Raw genomic sequence first — 22,873 nt, forward strand, 5'->3', positions numbered from 1 at the left:
TTTTTTTTCTCCATGTATTTCTCCCCAAAAATAGTATTCGAGAGGGCCTGGTCTGAATGACAGGTCACTCACTCTTACTAGTTCAATGACAGTCTTGTGAAATGCTCTTAAACTGAACGTAAAAAGTGACGCTGTATACAAATAAATAAACTTTCTTACAAGTCACTGCTTTCCAATACTCCAAATCTAAAAAATAAAACCATCTCCAACTCTTTAATAAATGCCACATTTAAAATCTAGCTTTAATTGTTTAAAAGTTATCCAAGGATGATTATAATAAAAATATTCATACATACATACCTTTTTAACAAGGTGAGGCTCTAGTCCATTCTCTTTCACAGACTTGCATAGGGCAAATAAAGCCTGCTTTTCACAGACAGGGCTACAGTATAACACCACAGCTATCATCATCAGTAAAGTGGCTTTTCTATTACAAAGTTCATCTAAAATTTCAGAGTTTTCAGTTCTGTGGGACTTTAGAAAAAATTTTAAAACAATATGTAATGTAAATATTTAAATGTTCCAAATAAACCAACCAGGCTAACAACAAAGAATACCACAAGAACATCTAAACAGGCAGTGAACAGTTTTAAATCCTATAGTTATGGAGTTAAAGAGATTATGAGAAAGGACCAAAGTTGCTACAGTGAGAAAGACTGCTGTTGATAAGAGCTCATAGAATAAGAATTGTCAAACATTTCAATGAGGTATAAAGCACTTTGAAGAAAAAAGAAGAGAAAAAAGGTAACTGCAGGAATGTGAGAAAGACTAAAATCTCATCAACTATCAAGTATTACCTTCTAATATATATTACCATCTTATTACCATTATAACTTAATATATATAGCTCTTTATCCTTTAAAAATATCATAGATATCACTAAAAAACCTAATAAAGTCATACTACTAGATAAAATAATACATGCTTCTAGCTTAACAATCAATCATTAAACTCTTCCAACAGACATATACATTTTTTGACTTACTATAGTTGATACAAGTTTATTTTCACTTTCAGAAAAAACTGTCAGTCACTGATCCTATTTCTATTTTTGGTACAAGAAAAAGTAAGGACCTAATTCCTTTACTAAATGGCAATCATCAACATGTTTGAAAATAGTTATGATGTTCCCAGGAAGTCAACTCCTTTACCTATTCTGTATGAGAGATAGGTCTAGAGACTCTCTAACATTTTAGTTAAAAATTTACTTTTACTGGGAACAAACCAGCTGCCCTCTAAAATCAATAGAAGATTCAAGTTCTTTTTATAAACTAGCTCATTACAGTCTGCTTCTATTAATGACATCTAAGATGGAACTTGCATTTTTTGATAACCATTACAATGTTGATTCATATTATGCTCTCCAGATATAAAGTTTCTAAGGTCTTTCTCCAAATAAACTGCTGTCAGGTCAGTGTTTTCTCTTTTTGCACATGACATGCTGATGGTAAAATATATAATACACGTTATCTCTAGTAAATTTTATTTTATACTCATTTTTGTAATCTCTTGAAATCTTTCAAATTTCACCTTTTTTTCACACAATTTTCTTTTTTCAGTTTTGTGCTGTTATAGAATATACAGTCATTTGAGTAACTGCTTCACATACTTTTCATGAACCAATCACAGCATATAAGAATGAATAAATTTTACCACTAAGACAACTTCTGCCATTTTAAGAAAAGATATTATTCTACAGAAAATCATGAAAATAACAAGGCTCATTAAAGAGCACAAAGATAATTTGATCTTCAACATTTTTTTCTCAATCCATTTCTTTCTATTGTCACCTGTTGTGAATTAGCTTTTAATCAGATCTTATGAAATAAAATTTTAGATTCAAAAATAAGCCATTTATACTCCCATAAAAACTCAGTAAATTCTGTTTTTCCTACAAAAATGCTGCATATAAGTTGAACCAAAAGAAACCACATTATTAAACCAGTTTTGACCTATAAATGAAGTAATTTCAATTGATTCATACAGCTGTTCTAGTCTAACTGTGAACAATTAGATATAAACTGTCTCAGGCCAAACTTGGTAAAATAACATAAGGCATACTTATAGAAAGTATAGTATCAGCAAATATACATTACTAAAATTACCAATGCTCTCATTCCTTCCTGAGCTTTCAAGTATGCATTTTCAAAAGCTGTTTGCTGAAGCTTCAAAGGAAGTGCTTTCAATGTGGAAGAACCTCGTTTTATATGCTGAAACAATCTTTAAAAAAAAAAGCAAAAAGTGAAATGATTTTTAATCTTAAACTCTACTTTCCAAAGCATATTTACAGGGCAAAAATAAATCACTCTGTGAGACACACTAACATACTAGGTCTTCTTTCAAAAGACCAAGGAAATGCTAAATCTAGTAGGTTCAAAGCTACTAATATTAGGATCTTTACCAAACATCCCATTTTCTCCTAGAACTGAAAAGTGTCTCAAAAGACCTCTTAGCTTATTGCTCAAACTTGAATATCTTTGAATGCAAACTAATCAGAAAAAAAATTTGTTCTCTGGTAAAATACCAACAAGAAGAAGCCACAGGCTCTTATATCAACTTGCTCTAACATTTAATCACAACTTAAAAGTTACTGCTTCACTGATAGCTCAGTTGGTAAAGAATTTGCCTGCAACGCAGGAGACCTTGGTTTGATTCCTGGGTTGGGATGATCTGCTGGAGAAGGGATAGGCTACCCAGTATTCTTGGGCTTCCCTGCTGGCTCAGCTGGTAAAGAATCCGCCTGCAATGCAGGAGTCCTGGGTTCAATCCCTGGGTAGGGAAGGTCCCCTAGAGAAGGGAAAGGCTACCCACTCTAGTATTCTGGCCTGTACAGTCCATGAGGTTACAAAGAGTTGGACACGACTGAGCAATTTTCACTTTCTAAAAGTTATTAGCTTTAATGTCTTGATGCTCTATTAAAATTATTTTTATGTGGTAGAGGAGAGCTGATCAGTGCTTTTTTACATAATGTACCATCATATTTAAGGACAACTCTTTAGCCAATTTTTTCTTTTATCCTTTTATACTAATCAAAACTTATGAAAGTATCAACTTTTTGGTATTTCTCTGATTCCTCAGTTTCTACAATCTCTCTTCAGCAGCTTAATATTACATATCTAACAAGTAAACAACCAATAAATAAATAAATATGTTCATGCCATTCATGAATTTATGCATTTTTGAATCCTAAGAAATTTTTTAAATGTCAGCACTACACTGCTTTATTATATTCAACTTGTTATCCTCTGCAACCCCAGATCTTTAATTTCTGTATATATTTTCTTTCTTAAGTATTTGAAATAAAGCACACATCCATTAGCAAATGTTACAATGCACTGTGGTTTTACTAAAAATAGTCCTAAACCTGAGGAATTAAGACATGATTCTGACCTATGAAAACGTTACTTTCAGAATATCAAAATTTTGGATGCATCATGTTCTCTAACGTGTATTTATGTGACTGCGTGGCACTTTCTTCAGTGTTCTTTAATTATTGGTCATCTACAGTTGAACAGAAAAACTGCTCAAATGATTTTTAGCTTTGATGTTTTAAGCATAATGTAATTTTTTCAAATATTCATTGATTTTACAAATTATTAAACACCTGACACATTCCAAGTGTTATTTTAGGAAAAGAAACAAAGACAAACACTCTTTAGGAGCTCATATCCTAGATAAATGTGTTAAAATATAATATTTCAACTGGTGATAAATGCTATAGAGAAAAATAAAGCAGAGATGTTTTGCTTATAGGAGAGTGAGGTGGGAAAGGCAGTGGTAGGTTACAATCTAGAGTTTTAAAATCCACTTAATAATCCATTAAACATGCAGTTGCTAACATTTAATATTTGCTTCTTCAGGTTGTTACTGTTGTTCAGTCGCTAAGTCATGTGCGAATCTTTGTGAACCCATGAAATGCAGCACATCAGGCTTCCTGTCCTTAGCTATCTCCCTAAGTTTGCTCAAACTGATGTCCATTGAGTCAGTGATACCATCCAAACACTTCATCCTCTATCGTCTCCTTCTCCTATTTCCCTCAGTCTTTCCCAATATCAGGCTCTTTTCCAATGAGTCAGCTCTTGGTATGAGGTGGCCAAAGCAGCTTCAGCATCAGTTCTTCCAATGAATATTCAGTGTTGATTTCCTTTAGAAATCTCCTTGCTGTCCAAGGTACTCTCAAGAGTCTTCTCCAACACCACAGTTTGAAAGCACCAATTCTTTGGCACTCAGCCTTCTTTATGGTCCAACTCTCACATGTATACATGACAAATGGAAAAACCATAGCTTTGACTAGACGGACCTTTGTAGGCAAAGTGATGTCTATGCTTTTTAATATGCTGTTTAGGTTTGTCATAGCTTTTCTTCCAAGGAGCATGCATCTTTTAATTTCATGGCCACAGTCACTGCCTGCAATGATTCTGGAGCCCAAGATAATGAAATGTGTCACTGTTTCCATTTTTTCCCCCACCTATTTGCAGGAAGTGATGGGACCAGATGCCATGATCTTAGTTTTTTGAATGCTGAGTTTTAAGCCAGATTTTTCACTCTCCTCTTTCACTTTCATCAAGAGACTGTTTAGTTCCTCTTCACTTTCTGCCATTAGAGTGGTGCGATCTGCATATCTGAGGTTGTTGATATTTCTCCTGGCAATCTTGCCCCCTTGTGCTTCATCCAGCCCAGAATTTCTCATGATGCACTCTTCACATAAGTTCAATAAGAAGGGTGACAATAATCAGCCTTGACGTACACTTTTCCCAATTTTGAACCAGTCTGTCGTTCCATGTCTGGTTCTAACTGCTGTTTCCTGACTTGCAGACAGGTTTCTCAGGAGGCAGGTGAGGTGGTCTGGTATTCTCATCCCTTTCTACAGCTTGTTGTAATCCACAGAGTCAAAGGCTTCTTTAGGTACTCAAACATAAAACACATTCTTGTGAGAGAATCACTCCAATGCCTAATTTTATGTTCACTTGAATAAACATGATTGTAATTAGCCAAATGTAAAATGTGCTAATCTTCATTTTATAAACTCATGTAAAATCTCTCTAATACCTAAAAGCCCCGTATCTCTAATTGGGAGTAGACACACCTCATTCATCTCAACCACTTACTAGATGTATAGCACTTAGCAACTCACTTTATCCGTCTAAGCCATGGAGTTTTCGTTACTAAATTTGATAAAACAATCATATCTAAGTGAAAGAGTTGTCAGAATTAAGAGAAAATAAAAATGCCAGCATACAGTCTATGCTTAGTAATCATTACTTTTAATATCACCCCTAGTGAGCTATTACTGTGCTAGACACTGAACTGCTATCTGCAGCACTCCAGATACTTCATGAATACTGGACCCATTACCTATTTATTGACTCTGCAGCCAACATGCGAACTTGGTGATGATTATCAGCAAGAAACTGTGGAAATACTTCATTTACAGGAAGATCTTTTCCCTTTACATTCAGAATAGACCATTCTGAATAAGGATCAGCCTATGGGAAAAGATCAATTGAGGTTAAATGTGAAATACTAAGAGAAAAACCACCCATTAACAAACAGAAATAAAGACTGCTTTTAAAACGTCACTGGAAACCTTACTAATAATTAAAGTGGAATAACTCACCTCAAGCAAAGTTTTAAGGCATTTTACTAGTGCCATTCTTACAGAGAATGTACTTTTTCCCTCCTTTGTTAAGTGCCTGAAATAAAGTACATGTCTTAATATCAAGTAATTATTCCAATAAAAGCATAGTAAAAAAAAAATCACTGGACATTAAGATTATTCTAGGCTGCTTCCAAAATTACTTTCCATGATAAATTTGATTCTCACTATGCAGTACATGCCAATATTCTCACCTTCCAAAATTTCCGGCTAAAATAAATTGGTTTGAAAAGCAGCTCATTTTAACGTATTTGTGTCATATGATTATGCCTCATTTGGGGGCTATCACACTTCAGTTAACCATGTTATTGAAAACTTGCTTGAAAAGGGAAACATTTTTAGTGTTGTATATCAAAGACTTAAAAAACCATATTCTGTACTGATTCAGAAATCCTTACCCACCAAATGGTATGAGGGTTCTGAATGACATATATATGCTCCTCTATAAGTATCTTAGTATTATCTCAAACTGTGACTCTGTGCATGAAACAGCCAGAAACAACAAGGCTAACCTGTTCACTTTAGGAATATAAACTACTCAACTGATTTATTAGACTTGTTGCACTTTGCTTTAATTCATCATACTTGTCGAACTATTAAGTGATTCAGAATTCAAGAAATACACTAAGCTCACTTTAGGAAGCCAAGCCTTAAGCAGAAAACAATGTAGTTCTTCAAGCAATCAAGAAAGGAAATACAAGTTACATTTCATTATTGTTAAAAAATGTATATAGCTACATTCAAGAATTAGAAGAAATCACTAAAATAGAAATGCAAAGTTTGCATTTGTATACAAAAGTGGCAAAAGAAAAACAAGAACTCCATGAAATAATCTATACCCACCAAAATGCTCCAATCACTGTTAGAAACTGTCCTTGAGCATCCCTTGTGTTCTCATCATCCATATTTCTGTGACATAGGTTCATCACTACGTGAAGGACATGGTTTAAGACGGTTTTACAAACATCTTGGTCACGGTGATAAGATGAACACACATTGCTGTGGTGGAAAAAATTTAACTTTATCAGCATAACAGAGCACACCAGTTTGGTTTATAAATTTAGAGTGAATATTCTATATGGTTTTAAAGTCTTACGGTAGTGGTTTTAGAAGTTTTGCAACATCTTCCATTGGCAAGGGATACTCTTCTCCAGGAAGTGCCTTTAAAAGCACTAGATACTAAGATGGGGGGCGGGGAGGGGGAGAATTAGTTTTTTTTTTCAAGTGATATTTATTTATCATTCATTTAAATACATACATATATGTAAACCATAAATTCATATATGTAAACACACGTGCCTACACATACACGCTTGAGCAGTGAATTTTTTTACCAGGCAATAGCAAGAGAGTTTGAAGTCAAAGAGAGTGGGATACAAATCCTAGCACCACAATCTGTTACTACTTGTGTGGTTTTAAAACTTGCCTTGTCATCGGTGTCTTTGTATTCTCAGCTGTAAAATAAGGATATAGCACTTACCTGGCCAGATTACTGTGAATGAAAGGAAATGCATGTAAAGGTCTAAAACTTTTTGACAGCATTCAGTGAATGACAGTTGTTATCACTGTTGGGATTAAGTGCCTGAGCAAGAGTCTAAAACTATGCCATCACTCTCTGAAAACAGTACTTGAGGTTTAAAACTTCAATGGTTAAAAACTATTCTATTAATGAATTTTAGAAAGCAGAGATAAATATGTGCAGTGAATAATCCAAATACCCTGACTTATCTTCCTGTAGGCTCTCTATGTATGGTACAATATAAAGGGCTACTCAGCAACTACTAGAATAATGGTAAGTTATAACTAGGCAGTCAGTTTCTGACATGTCAAATAATTTTCTTGCTGTATTAAGAATCAGAAGGCTCCCCCCTCATCATCTATATGTAGAAAAATGTTTCGTACTCCTTCTGATATTATAAAAAGAACATTAAGTTGAACCATTTTAAATATTTGCCATGAGAGTCATGAGTGATATTATTGAGTGTCTTGAAATGACTTTTAACATCAAAGCCCTAGAAAAGCATACAGCCCTCCCAACTGGTTGGGGCTAGAGACTTTATACTAGAGTATTGCCAGGTTTGAAACCAAGGGATCAAACAGGACTCAACTAAGCATATTTGCCAGAGCTAGGCGATAAGCCAGGATGTTCACCAAAGCTAGAATATGACAAGAAATTCTATCAGGGATTCAGCCTCAATATTTCCAAGGGATTCTAACTGGCATGTTTCCCATGGCTGGGGAAATCACCAGACATGTTTGCCAACTTGCTGCCTGTGACTAGGGATATGACCATAGATTCATCCAGCATACTCACTGAGACAGGAGCTCCCCCAACATGTTCACCAGCACTGGGCTAAGCGTATAGCACCCATGGTCAGGAGATAAGTTACATGCAATAATATTAAGTAAACAAATAAATGCATCAAGGTTAAGTGGAAAGCCAGATTTCTTACTGTTGGAAAGGGAGCTCTACATATGGACAGAGAAAAATAAATTCTACAATGCTGGACTGGAATTGGAGATATCTATCAGTAGATGAGTAGACTGATGAAGGAAGCAAAGGAGAGCAATTACTTTTGTTAAGTCTAAATCTAATGAGGAAACATGAGACAAATTCAAACAGTAGGATTCTATATAGCAAGTGGCTATACTATTCAAAAATAGTCATGAAAGATAAGGAAAGAGTAAGAACTCTTTCATACTGAAAGAAACTGAACAGACCTGAGAACTAGTAAATTATCATATTTATTAGTTAACATGATACAGTGTTAATTTCTTGATGATGATACTATAGCTATATAGAAGAGCATCACTGTTTGTAGGACATATACACTGAAGTAAATGGGCATCATATTTGAATATTTAATCTCAAAATGGTACAGAAAAAAAGTGTGTGTGTGTGTGTGTGTGTGTGTGGGTATAGCATGCAGAGAAGGATAAGTCAAATGTAGCAAAATGTTAACTATGGAGGCTTAGGAATGAAATTTAGGACATTCTGTAGTATTTTAACATTATAGCCACTTTGAAATTACATTAAAACATTTTAAAGCACATAAACCAAGGTCAAGGAAAGATTCAGACTTCAATAACAATGTTCTTTATTATTTTTACATTCAGAGTCTGTACTTCTTGGCCTGGTTTAAAATAATTTATAAAAATTATACCCAAAGAAAAGGAATCTATCCAAAGTCCATTCAAGTCTTAATGTTACTGTATCCACTTAAATGCTTTCACAGTACATTAAAGATGTATTTTATAACAGTCTTAGATTCATTTCTCAAGGAAGCAATTTCAATTCTTCAAAGGTACAATTTGATTCTTATATGTCAATCCATTACATTTAGCTAGCAAGATCAAGTACACTCAAAGCACTTCTTTCACTGAACTCACCATGTGTAAATGAAGAGATCTGGTAGGGTCTAGCATGCTAGAATCAATTAACATTAATAATTCCCTCCGAATATCAGCTGCCCTAAATGACACAATGTTAGTCTGAGCAGTGGTTACACACATACACAAGAACTTGAGCATGTCTAAAGAAAGTAGATCTTGCTTTGATAGATGTTCTTCAGCTAAAGGATTCATGGCACCTAAAAATAAAAAGCACTTATTACGACTAATAGAGATGGGGAAAAAAAAAAGACTAACAAAGGTGTAAAATAACCATATACATTGAACATTAACACAAGTATCTTCCCCCGAATAACAGAAAAAGAAATAAAAATATATGGAAAGCAAAAATATAATAAATTTGATCACACACTAAAAGCTTCAAAATTCTTTATAAAAGGTTACTCTAGGATTCTGTCATCAAAAAATAATCTGTGGAAAAATCTACATAGGCAAGTATTCACTGCAGTACTATTAGAAAGGGATCTAAATTTCTGACAATAAAAAAAGTGGTCTAGTAAATTACAGTATCAATGTTAAATACAATATTATAGGGCCATTAAAAATTATGATTATCAACAGCACAAGTACCTAAATGAAAAAACTGCTTCTAGTTAATGTTAAAAGAAAACAGACAAAGGTATAAAAAGGCATCTGAATGTTGATGCTGATTATAATTTTGAAATATATGGGTCTATGTAGAAGTAACAGAAAAAAGGTAAACAACAATTGCATTATGGGTGCACTATCCTGCTTATTTCCAAATAACCAATATGTTTAGTTATCCAAAAATGTTTTTATTTCTTTAGCAATTATTTTTAAATTTGCCCATGAAGAATAAAATACGAAACTGATGATAAATTTAATTAAAAATGAGAGAATTCTAAACTGTATGGAAGGGAACAATCCTAAATGACTACACAAAAAGGAAATTAAATGAGCACAAAATAGTATATATGAAGTCTTTTATAATATCAAATAATACTAGAAGGTTAAAAAAAAATCTCATGCAATAAAATGTATTTACCAATAGTAATTTGGCTCTTTCCAGATTCATTTGCATCAGTAACACTGCTAGCAGGGTAATCATTAAATAGACTCATGGATGACTGATCCTCCATCCTCATTAGACTTTCATCAGTATCTTCTTCCATTGGTTCTACTTCTCTAAAGTCAAAAGGCTTTTTGATCATGAATGCCTTCAAACAAAAGAAAGATGTTTCAAGTTGGTTTCTTTCAGAAGCATTCTGCAGTTAAAATTGAATTAATCAAACAATTTAAGAATCTGGTGTATAAAATGGATATATAATCTGTACTGTCTATATAACAGAATAAAACACAAACTTTACAAATGACTTCTTACATTAAGAAACTTCATACTACTGCAAACTGATGAGAGTGTAGACAAGATTATAACTTGACTATATGGAGAACAGTATGACTATTTTGTAGGACAATGATAATATCTATCAAAAAGTATCAATACAATTCATATTCCATGTGAACAAGCAATTCTATTTTTAGAATTTTCCTACATTCCTCAGAGGCACAAAAAGAAGTAGAAAAAAACTGTAAGAAATTTACTGCAGAACTCTTTGGAGAAAAAAAAAAACATTTACAATTTTAATTAGGATCAGTTAGGTTAAAATACATATGTTATTCCCATATATAATGAAACACCACGTTGCTGCAAAACAAGAAAACAAGTAAGGCAGTAAGGTATAGCCCTATAAAGCAGCATGGAAAGATGACCAAGATTTATTACTAAATGAAAACAATCAAGTTAAAGAAAATTCTTTTACTCATTAAATATTTGAGTATCTACTATGTGCCAGGCACTGTTCCAGACAAAAAAGTATGCAATCCATTGATATGAAAAAGAAAAATATATGTTGCTTGTCTAGTAAGGTTTTTGTTTTTATTTTTATGAATAGAGAATTATTTTAAATTTTGGTATGTTATACACTAGTAAAGTAATGCTCAAAATTCTCCAAGCCAGGCTTCAACAATACATGAACCATGAACTTCCAGATGTTCAAGCTGGTTTTAGAAAAGGCAGAGGAACGAGAGATCAAATTGCCAACATCTGCTGGATCATCAATAAAGCAAGAGAGCCCCAGAAAAACATCTATTTCTACTTTATTGACTATGCCACAGCCTTTGACTGTGTGGATCACAATAAACTGTGGAAAATTTTGAAAGATATGGGAATACCATATCTCAAGAGACGTGCCTCTTGAGAAACCTGTATGCAGGTCAGGAAGCAACAGTTAGAACTAGACATGAACAACAGACTTGTTCCAAATAGGAAAAGGAGTACGTCAAGGCTGTATATTGTCACCCTGTTTATTTAACTTATATGCAGAGTACATCACGAGAAACGCTGGGCTGGAGGAAGCACAAGCTGGAATCAAGATTGCCAGCAGAAATATCAATAACCCCAGATATGTAGATGACACCACCCTTATGGCAGAAAGTGAAGAAGAACTAAAGAGCCTCCTGATGAAAGTGAAAGAGGAGAGTGAAAAAGTTGGCTTAAAGCTCAACAATCAGAAAACTAAGATCATGGCATCCATCCTTAAGGAGATCAGTCCTGGGTGTTCACTGGAAGGATTGATGTTGAAGCTGAAACTCCAATACTTTGCCCACCTGATGCGAAGAGCTGACTCATTGGAAAAGACCCTGATGCTGGCAAAGATTGAGGGCAGGAGGAGAAGGGGATAACAGAGGATGAGATAGTTGGATGGCATCACCACCTCAATGGACATGGGCTTGGGTGGACTCTGGGAGTTGGTGATGGACAGGGAGGCCTGGCATGTTGCAGTTCATGGGGTCTCAAAGAGTTGAACACAACTGAGTAACTGAACTGACGTTATACAGAAAAAGGTACTGAGTCTGAATGATTAATTTCCAACCACTAATTAACAAGTGCTATTGATATTAAGAAGCATATATATTCTGCTCAGCAAACCAAATAACTTTATTAAATTTCCACATTTTTAAAGCATATGATGCCATATACTGTGAGATACATCCCTTTTCAAAGAAATTTCAAAGTTATAAAAAGTATGTTAGAGTCAATGAAATATGATAGTAAAACAGGAAGCATACTTACTAAACTTTTACAAATATCTGCAATGTCATTCATTAGCTTTGATGTTAATAATCGTAAGAAGAAGCCAGATGCAATCTTATTTGGACTGTGCTGTAATTAAGACAAAACAGCAAGCAAAGATATAAAAACAATTATTCTTCGCAGATAATATTTTCTCTGTAGTGAGTAAAATGTAGATTTTCTTTTACACTGGAAATTCTCTATCAGAATAAGCATGGATAAACAGGTTACTATTAGGAACAAGACATAAATTGCTTCAAAAATACTAATCTCTTTTCTTACAGTAATAATAACTGTAGCAAATATCTTTTATTGGACATGAACAACATTAAAGTAAAATACTAGCTACTGTCCCTAAACATACACAGGCAATAATCATAGCTTACAGTATATTCTTCCACCCTCTCCTTTCAATCTTATCTCCCCAAAAAAACACTTCTAAAAATACATGCTGATAATACTGATACATGGACATGTACTTAACATTAGCTTTAAAAGATGTTTCCGGTTATTATCAATACTCTGGCCTGACTACCCCTCAGGCCTCCTTCAAATCAAAACAAAGATTACACATAGCAGCAATCTTTCCACCAAATTTCATGTAAGTCTATCTGGGCAGAAGAGAGTAACATATATGCTTGAATAGCTTATCTTTGCAGTGTCCACAAGCCCTTGGGTAGTGGTATGCATACCACATACCTGGTAGTCAAAAAGTTTTTATTAAATGAATGAAAGTACACTGGCAATAAGTTATCAATTAGCTGTTATATAAAAGGAGTAAGACAATCTCAGAAACTTTCCTGAGAATATTAGTTTTGTGAAGTTAGTTTCATGAGAAACTCAGATTATCTGTTACTTTATTCATCTGAATACTACTTTATCAATTTAATTTAAAATCAGTATATCAATTTATGAATGGACCCTAAAAACATTAATGACATCAACCAGCTATCAACCTCCTGGTGAGGCTACACGGTCAAGTAGGAAGAACATCTTACCTTAGAACAGTTATGTAAGCAACTTGTACATAGATGTATCATATTTCTCAAAGAAAAAATTCTAGATTCTTCACTTGTCTTATTTTTAAACAAAGTGATACTTTCTCCGGCACACTGCATTAGAGACTATTAAAAAAAAAAGGAAAAATCAAAACTTTAGGTAAAATCGTAGCTTATTTAAGGCTTTATTTTGTTTTACTTAACAGGTAAAATTAATCCTTTCAAGAAGTTACGTTGGTTACATAATTAAAAATGAACAATTTTTTAAAAACAACAAATTTTATATCGTTATCTTTACAAATCACACAACTGACAAAACAACACCCAGAGACAGAAGTTAATTTCATGCTTAGAAAGACTATTTGATTAATGCTTAATTAAGCATTCTTTAGGATAACTGCTCCAGGAAAAACTTTTTAAAAGGATAGATAAAAATCCTTATTTTTGTTAATGACATTAACTTTCAACATATTATTTCAATTGCTGCATTTGTATTGGCTTAAAATAACTACAAATCTTAAGAAAAGAGACACAGTATTATCTCCTCTCAGACTACATAAATGAAACAGTTAACCTATATAACAGTTTTTTTTCCAAACAAATATACCAATTTTCCCAGGAATATATTCCATTCAAATTAATCCAAAACACTATTGATATAAATCTTCCTACCTTGGCTTTCTGGAATAATTCTGATTTGTATGCTTCCTCTTCAGCTATGACACCCAGGTAACAATAGCAGCCAAGAACACCCACCAAAAGACTTGAACACCGGACAAACATCTCTGAATTTGAAGTCTTAAAATATAAAAAGTTTAAGTATACAGAATAAAAAGTTTTTACATATTTCATAAATCACTTGGAGTACTATTGTTTTTTGCGAGAGCAAATTTTGTCTTCACATTAAAAAACTATAGCTAAATTAATAATGCCATAATTCTGATCATCTCTAAAAAACATCTAAGAGATCCCTGCAGAGCTGTAATAACCAGGGTTCTCAGGAAACACAGGAGAAATATGTCCTGATGGCCAAGTAGCACATCTTTTTCAAAAGTGGCTCAGTGTATGCACATATACGTCCTTAAATATCTGAGGTAAGGAGGAAAGAAAGAAAAAACTGATAGGCAAATAACTGTCTATAATTCTTAGAACATGAGCAGAAATCAGATTTATTCATAAAAAGAGACATTAAAATGACATTTTCAGTTTCTAAGAAATAAGGTCCTTGATTTACTCAGCTTTTTAAACTCTACAGACAAGTACAAGATATTTTACCAAAAGCTACTGTCAATCAATTTTATAGAATTATGTAAGAAATGTGTAAACGTTACAAACAAAAAAAAAAGACTTTCAGATTTTTCTGTTCCTATATTATATGAAATGGCATTTTAGGAAAAAACAGGAGATCTCATTACTCTGTAATGAAAGTAGTTATAACTATAATCCAGAAGAAAGACAGTAATTAAGACCAAGATAGATAAATAGGCACGTTGTCCTCTCTCTGGTTCTTTGGATCATAAGTTATGGCTACTGAATCTAGCCATAGTAGCTTGTAGGTTTTATTTTAGTCAACAAATACTTTTAACATTTATCATATAATAAGGTATTGAAGAAGATACAAAGATCAAGAGAAATTACACATGCCTTTTAATGAGCTTCTAGCATAGTTTAAGAGATATTTGTACATATGGCACAAAATTGGAGATATCAGGGGAACAGTTCATGCAAGTATGGGCACGATACTGTCTGTCAGGACCTAACAGAAGAAGAAGAGATTACGAAGAGGCAGCAAGAATACGAGTGAGTGAGTAATAGTTGCTCAGTCATGTCAGACACTTTGTGACACTATGGACTGCCAGGCTCCTTTGCCCATTAATTCTCCAATCAAGAATACCGGAATGGGTTGCCATTTTCTTGTCCAAGGATAAACAGAATAACTATACAAGAACAGACAGAAGAACTATACAAAAAGGTCTTATTGACTTGGATAACCATGATGGTGTGATCCCTCACCTACAGCTGGATATCATTAGGAAGCATTCTATAAAACAAAGCTAGTAGAGGTGATGCAATTCCAGCTGCTGCTGCTGCTAAGTCGCTTCAGTCGTGTCTGACTCTGTGTGACCCCACAGATGGAAGCCCACTAGGCTCCTCTGTCTCTGGATTCTCCAGGTAAGAATACTGGAGTGGGTTGCCATTTCCTTCTCCAATGCATGAAAGTGAAAAGTGAAAGTGAAGTTGCTCAGTGATGCCCAACTCTTAGCGACTCCATGCACCACAGCCTACCAGGCTCCTCTGTCCATGGGATTTTCCAGGCAAGAGTACTGGAGTGGGGTGCCATTGCCTTCTCCAGCAATTCCAGCTAAGCTACAATCCTAAAAGATGATACTGTTAAAATGCTGCACTCACTGTCAGTAAATTGAGAAATTTCACCAGTGGCCATAGGACTGGAAAAGGTCAGTCTTCATTCCAATCCCAAAGAAGGCAATGCCAAATGGTGTTTGAACTACCATACAACTGCACTCATTTCACATGCTAGCAAGGTTATGCTCAAAATCCTTCAAGTTAGGCTTTAACATCATGTGAATTGGAAACTTTCAGGTGTAAAACCTGAGCTTTGAAGAGGCAGAAGGATCAGAGGTTCAACTGCCAACATTCGTTGGATCGTGGAGAAAGCAAGGGAGTTCCAGAAAAACATCTGCTTCTGCTTCATTAACTATGCTAAAGCCTGCGACAGTATTCAGTTCAGTTAAGGTCAGTTGCTCAGTTGGGTCCAACTCTTCATGACCCTATAGAGTACAGCACACCAGGCTTCCCTGTCTTCCACCATTTCCCAGAGCTTGCTCAAATCCATGTCCACTGAGCTGGTGATGCCACCCAACGATCTCATCCTGTGTCATCCCCTTATCCTTCTGCCTTCAATCTTTCCCAGCATCAGTGTCTTTTCAATGACTCAGCTCTTCTCATCGGGTGGTGAAAGTACTGAACACTGCAGCTTCAGCATCAGTCTTTTCTGATGAATATTCATGATTAACTTCTTTTAGGATTGACTAGTTTGATCTCCATGCAGTCCAAGGGACTGTCAAGAGTCTTCACCAACACCACAGTACAAAACCATCAATTCTTCATGCTCAGCCTTTTTTATGGTCCAACTCTCATTAAAGCAGAAGTAGTCAATAAAGCAGAAGTAGGTGCTTTTCTGGAACTCTCTTGCTTTTTTCTATGATTCAACAGATGTTGGCAATTTGATCTCTGGTTCCTCTGCCTTTTCTAAATCCAGCTTAAACATCTGGAAGTTCTCAGTTAGAGTGTTGAAGGCTAGTTTGGAGGATGATATTGACCATTACTTTCCTAGGATGTGAAGTGAGTACAACTGTGTGGTAGTTTGAGCATTCTTTGGCATTGCCCTTCTTTGGGATTGTAATGAAAACTGACCTTTTCCAGTTCTGTGGCCACTGTTGAATTTTCCAAATTTGCTGGCATATTGGGTGCAGCACTTTAACAGCATCTTTTAGGCTGTGAAGTAGCTCAGCTGGAATTCCATCACCTCCACTAGCTTTGTTCACAGTGATGCTTGCTTCCTAAGGACCACTTGACTTCGCACTCCAGGATGTATGGCTTAGGTGAGTGATCACATCATCATGGTTATCCACGTCATTAATACCTTTTTTGTGTAACTCTGTGTATTCTTGTCACCTGTTCTTAATATCTTCTGCCTCTGTTAGGCCTATACCATTTCTATCTGTTATTGTGCCCATCTTTATATGAAACTCTCCCTTGGTATCTCCAATTTTCTTGAAGAGATCTCTAGTCTTTCTTATTCTATTGTTTTCCTTTTTTTTTTTTTGCATTGTTCACTTAGGAAGGCTTTCTTATCTCTCCTGCTATTTTTTGGAACTCTGCATTGAGATGGGTATATCTGTCCTTTTCTCCTTTGCCTTTCACTTTCTCTTCTTTTCTCAGCTATTTGACAGTATGGATTACAAATTGTGGTAAATCCTTCAAGAGATGTAAATACGAGACCACATTACCTATCTCCTGAGAAACCTGTATGTAGATCAAGAAGCAAATTTAGAACTAAACATGGAAAACTGAGTGGTTCAAAATTGAGAAAGGAGTATGGCAAGGCTGTACACTGTCCCTCTGCTTGTTTGAGTCATAAGCAGAGTTCATCATACAAAATGCTGGTCCAGATGAATCACAAGCTGGAATCGAGACTGCTGGGAGAAATGCCAGCAGTCTCAGATATGTGGATGATACCACTCCAATGGCAAATAAGGTGAAGAAGGACTAAAGAGCCTCTTGATAAAAGTGAAAGAGAAGAGTGAAAATGCTGGCTTGAAACTCAGCATTCAAAAGATGAAGGTAATGGCATCTGGTCCCATCATTCCATGGTAAATAGAAGGGAAAAAAGTGGAAGCAGTGACAGATTTTATTTTCTTGGGCTCCAAAATCACTGCAGATGGTGACTGCACCCATGAAATTAAAAGACGTTTGCTCCTATGACAAACCTAGACAGCATATTAAAAGCAGACATATCACTTTGCTAACAAAAGTCTGTATAGTCAAAGCTACAGCTTTTCCAAGAGTCATGTGCAGAGTAAAGGCTGAACCATAGAGTGCCGAAGAACTGATGCTTTTGAATTGTGGTGCTGGAGAAGATTCTTGAGAGTCCACTGGACAACAAGATCAACCAGTCAATCCTAAAGGAAATCAGTCCTGAATATTCATTATAAGAACCGATGCTAAAGCTGAAACTCCAATCCTTTGGCCAATCCTGTTGTAAAGAGCTGATTCACTGGAAAAGACTGAAGGCAAAAGGAGAAGGGAGTGGCAGACGATCAGATAGACAGCATCACTGAGTCAATGTACATGAATCTGAGCAAACTCTGGGAGACAGTGGAGGATAGCAAAGCCTGGCATGCAACTCCATGGGGCTGCAAAGACTCAGACACGACTTAGTGACCGAACAACAACAACATGAAAATTAAAAGATACATGGCTGAGATTATCAAAAAAGGCTTTAGTGAGGATTTTGACATGTGAATTATCTGAAAACATAGAAATGCATGGAAAGACATAGGAGTTTTGGTAAGAGAACAGCACACACAATGAGAACTTTTTTATTTTAAGAGGACAATGGAAATGATATGTAAGACATCACTAAATGACTGCTTAAATATGGGTGACTGTTAGTTCATTTATCAATGACTTCTCTCCCTTTTCAAGTGCAACCAAAATCTATTAGATTAGTTTAAATTATGTCCTTTTCTGTTATCGTAAAATTTCCCTCCTCTGAATTAAGGTTCTTTTTCATCAAATAATTCATATGCTCAAAACCATTATTACTGCCCATTAACCTACCCAAAGAAATCTACTTCTTTAATGTCTGTAAGAATTTCTGGTTAAAAAAGTAATTATTTCTCTTCAGTTTTACTTTTTTTCATTCTAAGTTTTTTCCCAATTTGTAGACATGTGCTATTGCTGCTTTTAAAATTAAGCTTAATTTAATTTAATTAAGCTTAATTTAAAGTCCTTAGGGCCTTTCCTGACACTATTTCTCCTTCCTAACAGTCTACCAAAATAGAATCAAACACAGGCTTTAGCTCTTCTAGAAAATCTCACCTCAGATGAGTAGTTATTTAGAAGCTGTTCTGACAGTCTCAAAAGATAGCGATCCAGTGACTCCTTGAGGTTTTGGTGGACAGAAAAACCTACACTGGATTGGTGCTTTTCTAGCGTATGTTCTTTCACAATGGTTAAAAAATCCATCTTGTCAAAAGTTGTCTGAAGAAACAGATCTTCAGCTTCTGAGAATGAAGGTTCTTCTGTATCTTTTTGGTGTTGCTCACTTCAAAGAAGTAAGATTTTCAATTTATAAGATCAAATTGTCTATTATTTTACCTTCATATAGCATCAATCTATTACAAATAAAATATTAACTTAGCATTAACATTGAATCTATGTTATTCAAAGACTGCTCATGTAATTAGTGAATTATTCTTTTAAATGCTTTTCTTCTTTGGATTTTGATAACTACTTATGCTGAATTTCATTATTCAGTAGCAATTTCACTAACAAATGGACATGAGAAATAAAAGATTTAATCTAAAAGGCAAATTCAGGAAGTACTTAAAAAAACATTAATTAACAATGGATATAAACATTAAGAATAGCATTATCTGAGGGACTCTCTGGTGGGCCAGTGGTTAAGAATCTGCCTTACAATGCATGGGACACAGGTTTGATTCCTGGTCAGATCCCACATGCAGTGGAGCAACTAAGCTTTCAGGCTGCAAGCACTAAGCCTGTGCGCTCCAAAGCCTGCATGTCACAGCTAGAGAGCTCAACTACTGCGCCCACATGCCAAACTCAGAGTCTGCATGCTACAGTGAAAGATCCCACGTGCCGCAACTCAGACTCGAGGGACCCAAATAAATAAAGAAAAGAAAATGAAAAACAAATTGTCTGAAAACTTTCCCCTTTTTTTCACATTTCTCCAAAATGTATATATTTTTTTATTATGCCCTCTTGAGAAAGACTAGAAAACTTCATTCCAGTGAATCATTTTCAGTCACAGTGATAAACATAAGCCTCTGGAGTCAATCGACTAAAATATAGTTTTTAGATTTTTGTTTTCCCTATACTAAATTATCATTAGTTTTTAAAGTAGTCATTCAGATTTTATTTGACATATAAAAAAAATATTTTCCACATGATGTTTAGGTTCTTAATATCCCATCATAAACACATTACAGAACATAAATTATAATTATTGAATTAAAAGAAACTTTTCCCTTGTTAACAGTTATAATTTTTTTAATTGACCAATTTGGTTCACAATTTTTAAGATGTAGCTACCACTCTGCTAAAATTATTATCTCTGTTAATTGAAACAACACAGAACTCCATTAGGAAACATACCATTCTGGCACACTTTGGAAAAAATTCATTGCTGCTGTACAGTTTTTCATAGTGAGACTCACGAGAATTTTCTCCAGGGTAAGATGAGGAAAATTACTATGAAGTAAAAATAGAGATCTTTATTTAAAAGACCAAAGCCATTTAAAGCATTCCTTAAACTTAAATGCCCACACTTAACTAAAAAAATTGATCTCTAAAATTTGGATCCAAAATTAAAACTGTTTCCATCTGTACTAAATTTCTTAACAACTGAAAAAGTACTTAAGGAACATAAATTTTATGTTACTATCATTTTCAGCACTTCTAGATGTAGGACCATATTCAATTTTCAAAGAGCCAAAACAACTATGAAATTCAAGTCAAATCACTAGGGTCCAGAGGAGGCCCTTAAGTCACTCAGTTCCAATTACTGACTGAGGAAAGGTTAAGTGGGCAAGTTGCTCCTCGTTTTAGTGCTTAAGTCCCAGTTTGTCTTTTTTCATTTCTTTCCCTTGTTAATTTAACATATTTAGCCCAGAAAGCATTCTTCTTATGATTCCACGATATACCTGAGTGGATATATGTTCAGATGGACCTATTTAGGGACAATCACAAACATGTAACTCTCACTGTCTAGGCAGTGAGAGAAAACAAAGTAAAAGAACTTGGGCAAAGATTCAGGTACAAAGAAACAGAACACTATAAAAACAAAGGGACTGTTTAGTAGTTAGGACTAATTCTGGAAAATCCTGGAATATCACTGCAAAATAAAGCCATCTAGTATCAAATAAGAAATGGATAGCACCTTGCAAAATAAATTAAAAAAGCAGCAGCGTGCTAATGGACTCAAATTACCTGCAAAGAACTGGAGGTAGTTCTGTACTGTCTTCAAAGTCATCCTCTAACTGACAGAATAAGAGCCATTTCATTATCAATTCTTTTAAAGAATTTCTGCCTACATCACATATATTTTTCTCAATTCCTATTTTTACTGTTTCTGGAACTACACAGATTGTCAGTGCCAAAGTCAAACAGCATACTGCAGGACTGTCGCAAAACAAAAGACAATTAATATTAAAAGTGAACTTTTTGCATAGAATACAAACTTATGGTTACCAAAGGGAAAAGGAGGTGGGAGAGGGATATAGTAAGAAATTGGGATTAGCAGACATAAATTACTATGTGTAAAATAGATATACGGTAAGGTCCTACTGTATACACAAGGAACTATACTCAATATTCTGTAATAAACCATAATGGAAAAGAATATGAAACAAAATATATACACACACACACACACACACACACACATATATAGAAAAAACTGAATCACTTTGCTTATATACCAGAAACTAACACAATACTGTAAATCAACTCTACTTCAATTTTAAAACATTTAGGCTCTTAGAGGGACAGAGACCATGTGTATCTTTTTACTACTCTGTGGTCAATTTTTAGGACATGTCCTGGCACATGGTAGATATATAAACTTCTATGGACTAAATGAGCACAAAAAATTTGACTACATTTGAGAAAATTCGTGACTAAGTACTATCTTATTGTAACAGTATGCAGTACTAAGAGAAATAAAGTTTATTCTATTTATGAGCAAACAAATAATTGCTAATTACAAATAAAAGAAATTTAAATACTTAATCTTTAAAACTGGGTTTAGTAATCTCTTCATATTTCAAACTTATTTATTAAGACTTAAGAATCTGAAACAGAATTTAACATATTTTTAACTGAAGTTAGAAATTACAAAAATCAGGAAATATATATGCTGCAAAATATAATTAATAGTCAACTTACCATGAAGGTCTACAGGCTGACCCAGTAAATAACTTCCAGAATTCTCTGTCAACCTCAACTAAACTGCCTTGAATTATGGCCCCAAGTAAGCCAAAGTTTTCAGTTTGTATTTGTTCAGAACTTATACCACGAAAAGTAATAGACCAAATTTTAATCCAGATTTTCAATAAATCTGACTTTTGGGAGCCTTCTAGGTTTGACCTCTTGCCTTGACACAATGCAACTTCCATAAGACATCGTAACACATATGGCGTGCGTTCCCCACGTCGCTGTTGAGGTAGAAGCTGGTATAGTATCATTAGTAATGGTGACAACTCACAGTTAGGTAAACTTGCAGGATATTTTGATATTAATTGAGTTGTGATTTGTAACCTAAAAAAAGTACAAATAATTTTAAAATTATTCTACTCCATTAAGAGGCTAAAAGAAAATAAATATATAGACATAGTACTCATACAATATCCTAATTAGAACACTGCCATCATTTTCCAGACTACCCTCAAAATAAACTGGCTCTTAGTAATTACTTGGTCCTACTTCCTAAAGTGGCAAGAAGATTGACAGCATTGTGGCTAGCTGGGTAAGCGATCATATTTTGCTTACAAATAACTAAATTTGCTTATAAATAACTAAATTACCAATATTTTACTTCTTATTTGCTGCACAGTTCCTTGCCCTTCAGCCACCAACAATATACCTTTAGAACAAAAACCCCAAACAAACTGTTTCCGCTGACATTAATTCACTTAATTCAGTAAGTATTTGCTGAGAGTTCCCTAGAATGTATGTGACTCAAGAATAGGAACTGCAACTTATTCACTGTCTACCCCTTATGCCTGGCACATAGTAGGTATTCAATAAATGACTTCACTAAATGAACAAATTAAAGAATATGAAATAGGTACCATTAACTATAGGAAATAAACAAGAATTTAGCAATAAGTATCAAAGTCAATATATACCCCCCCAACAACTCAACATTTTAAACATTACATTGAC

The 22,873-nt window shown here is 34.5% G+C and overlaps 1 protein-coding gene across 3 annotated transcripts in view; it reads right to left on the reverse strand.

The window, feature by feature from the left end:
- Window positions 1-22,873, reverse strand: part of ATM (ATM serine/threonine kinase) — a 136,159-nt gene that overhangs the window by 87,706 nt on the left and 25,580 nt on the right. For all 3 annotated transcript variants that reach the window (XM_065944050.1, XM_065944048.1, XM_065944049.1), the window contains exons 9-23: window positions 21,875-22,246; window positions 20,918-21,109; window positions 20,084-20,179; window positions 18,785-19,010; window positions 13,832-13,957; window positions 13,160-13,285; window positions 12,162-12,251; window positions 10,074-10,245; window positions 9,047-9,246; window positions 6,753-6,835; window positions 6,500-6,655; window positions 5,618-5,693; window positions 5,356-5,486; window positions 2,106-2,220; window positions 301-474 (exon numbers count right to left, since the gene is read on the reverse strand). In XM_065944050.1, the coding sequence (XP_065800122.1) occupies window positions 301-474; window positions 2,106-2,220; window positions 5,356-5,486; window positions 5,618-5,693; window positions 6,500-6,655; window positions 6,753-6,835; window positions 9,047-9,246; window positions 10,074-10,245; window positions 12,162-12,251; window positions 13,160-13,285; window positions 13,832-13,957; window positions 18,785-19,010; window positions 20,084-20,179; window positions 20,918-21,109; window positions 21,875-22,246 (2,335 nt within the window). The remainder of the gene's footprint in view (window positions 1-300; window positions 475-2,105; window positions 2,221-5,355; window positions 5,487-5,617; window positions 5,694-6,499; window positions 6,656-6,752; window positions 6,836-9,046; window positions 9,247-10,073; window positions 10,246-12,161; window positions 12,252-13,159; window positions 13,286-13,831; window positions 13,958-18,784; window positions 19,011-20,083; window positions 20,180-20,917; window positions 21,110-21,874; window positions 22,247-22,873) is intronic.

Source organism: Muntiacus reevesi, chromosome 9 (assembly GCF_963930625.1).
Source record: "Muntiacus reevesi chromosome 9, mMunRee1.1, whole genome shotgun sequence".
Classification (NCBI taxonomy): domain Eukaryota; kingdom Metazoa; phylum Chordata; class Mammalia; order Artiodactyla; family Cervidae; genus Muntiacus; species Muntiacus reevesi.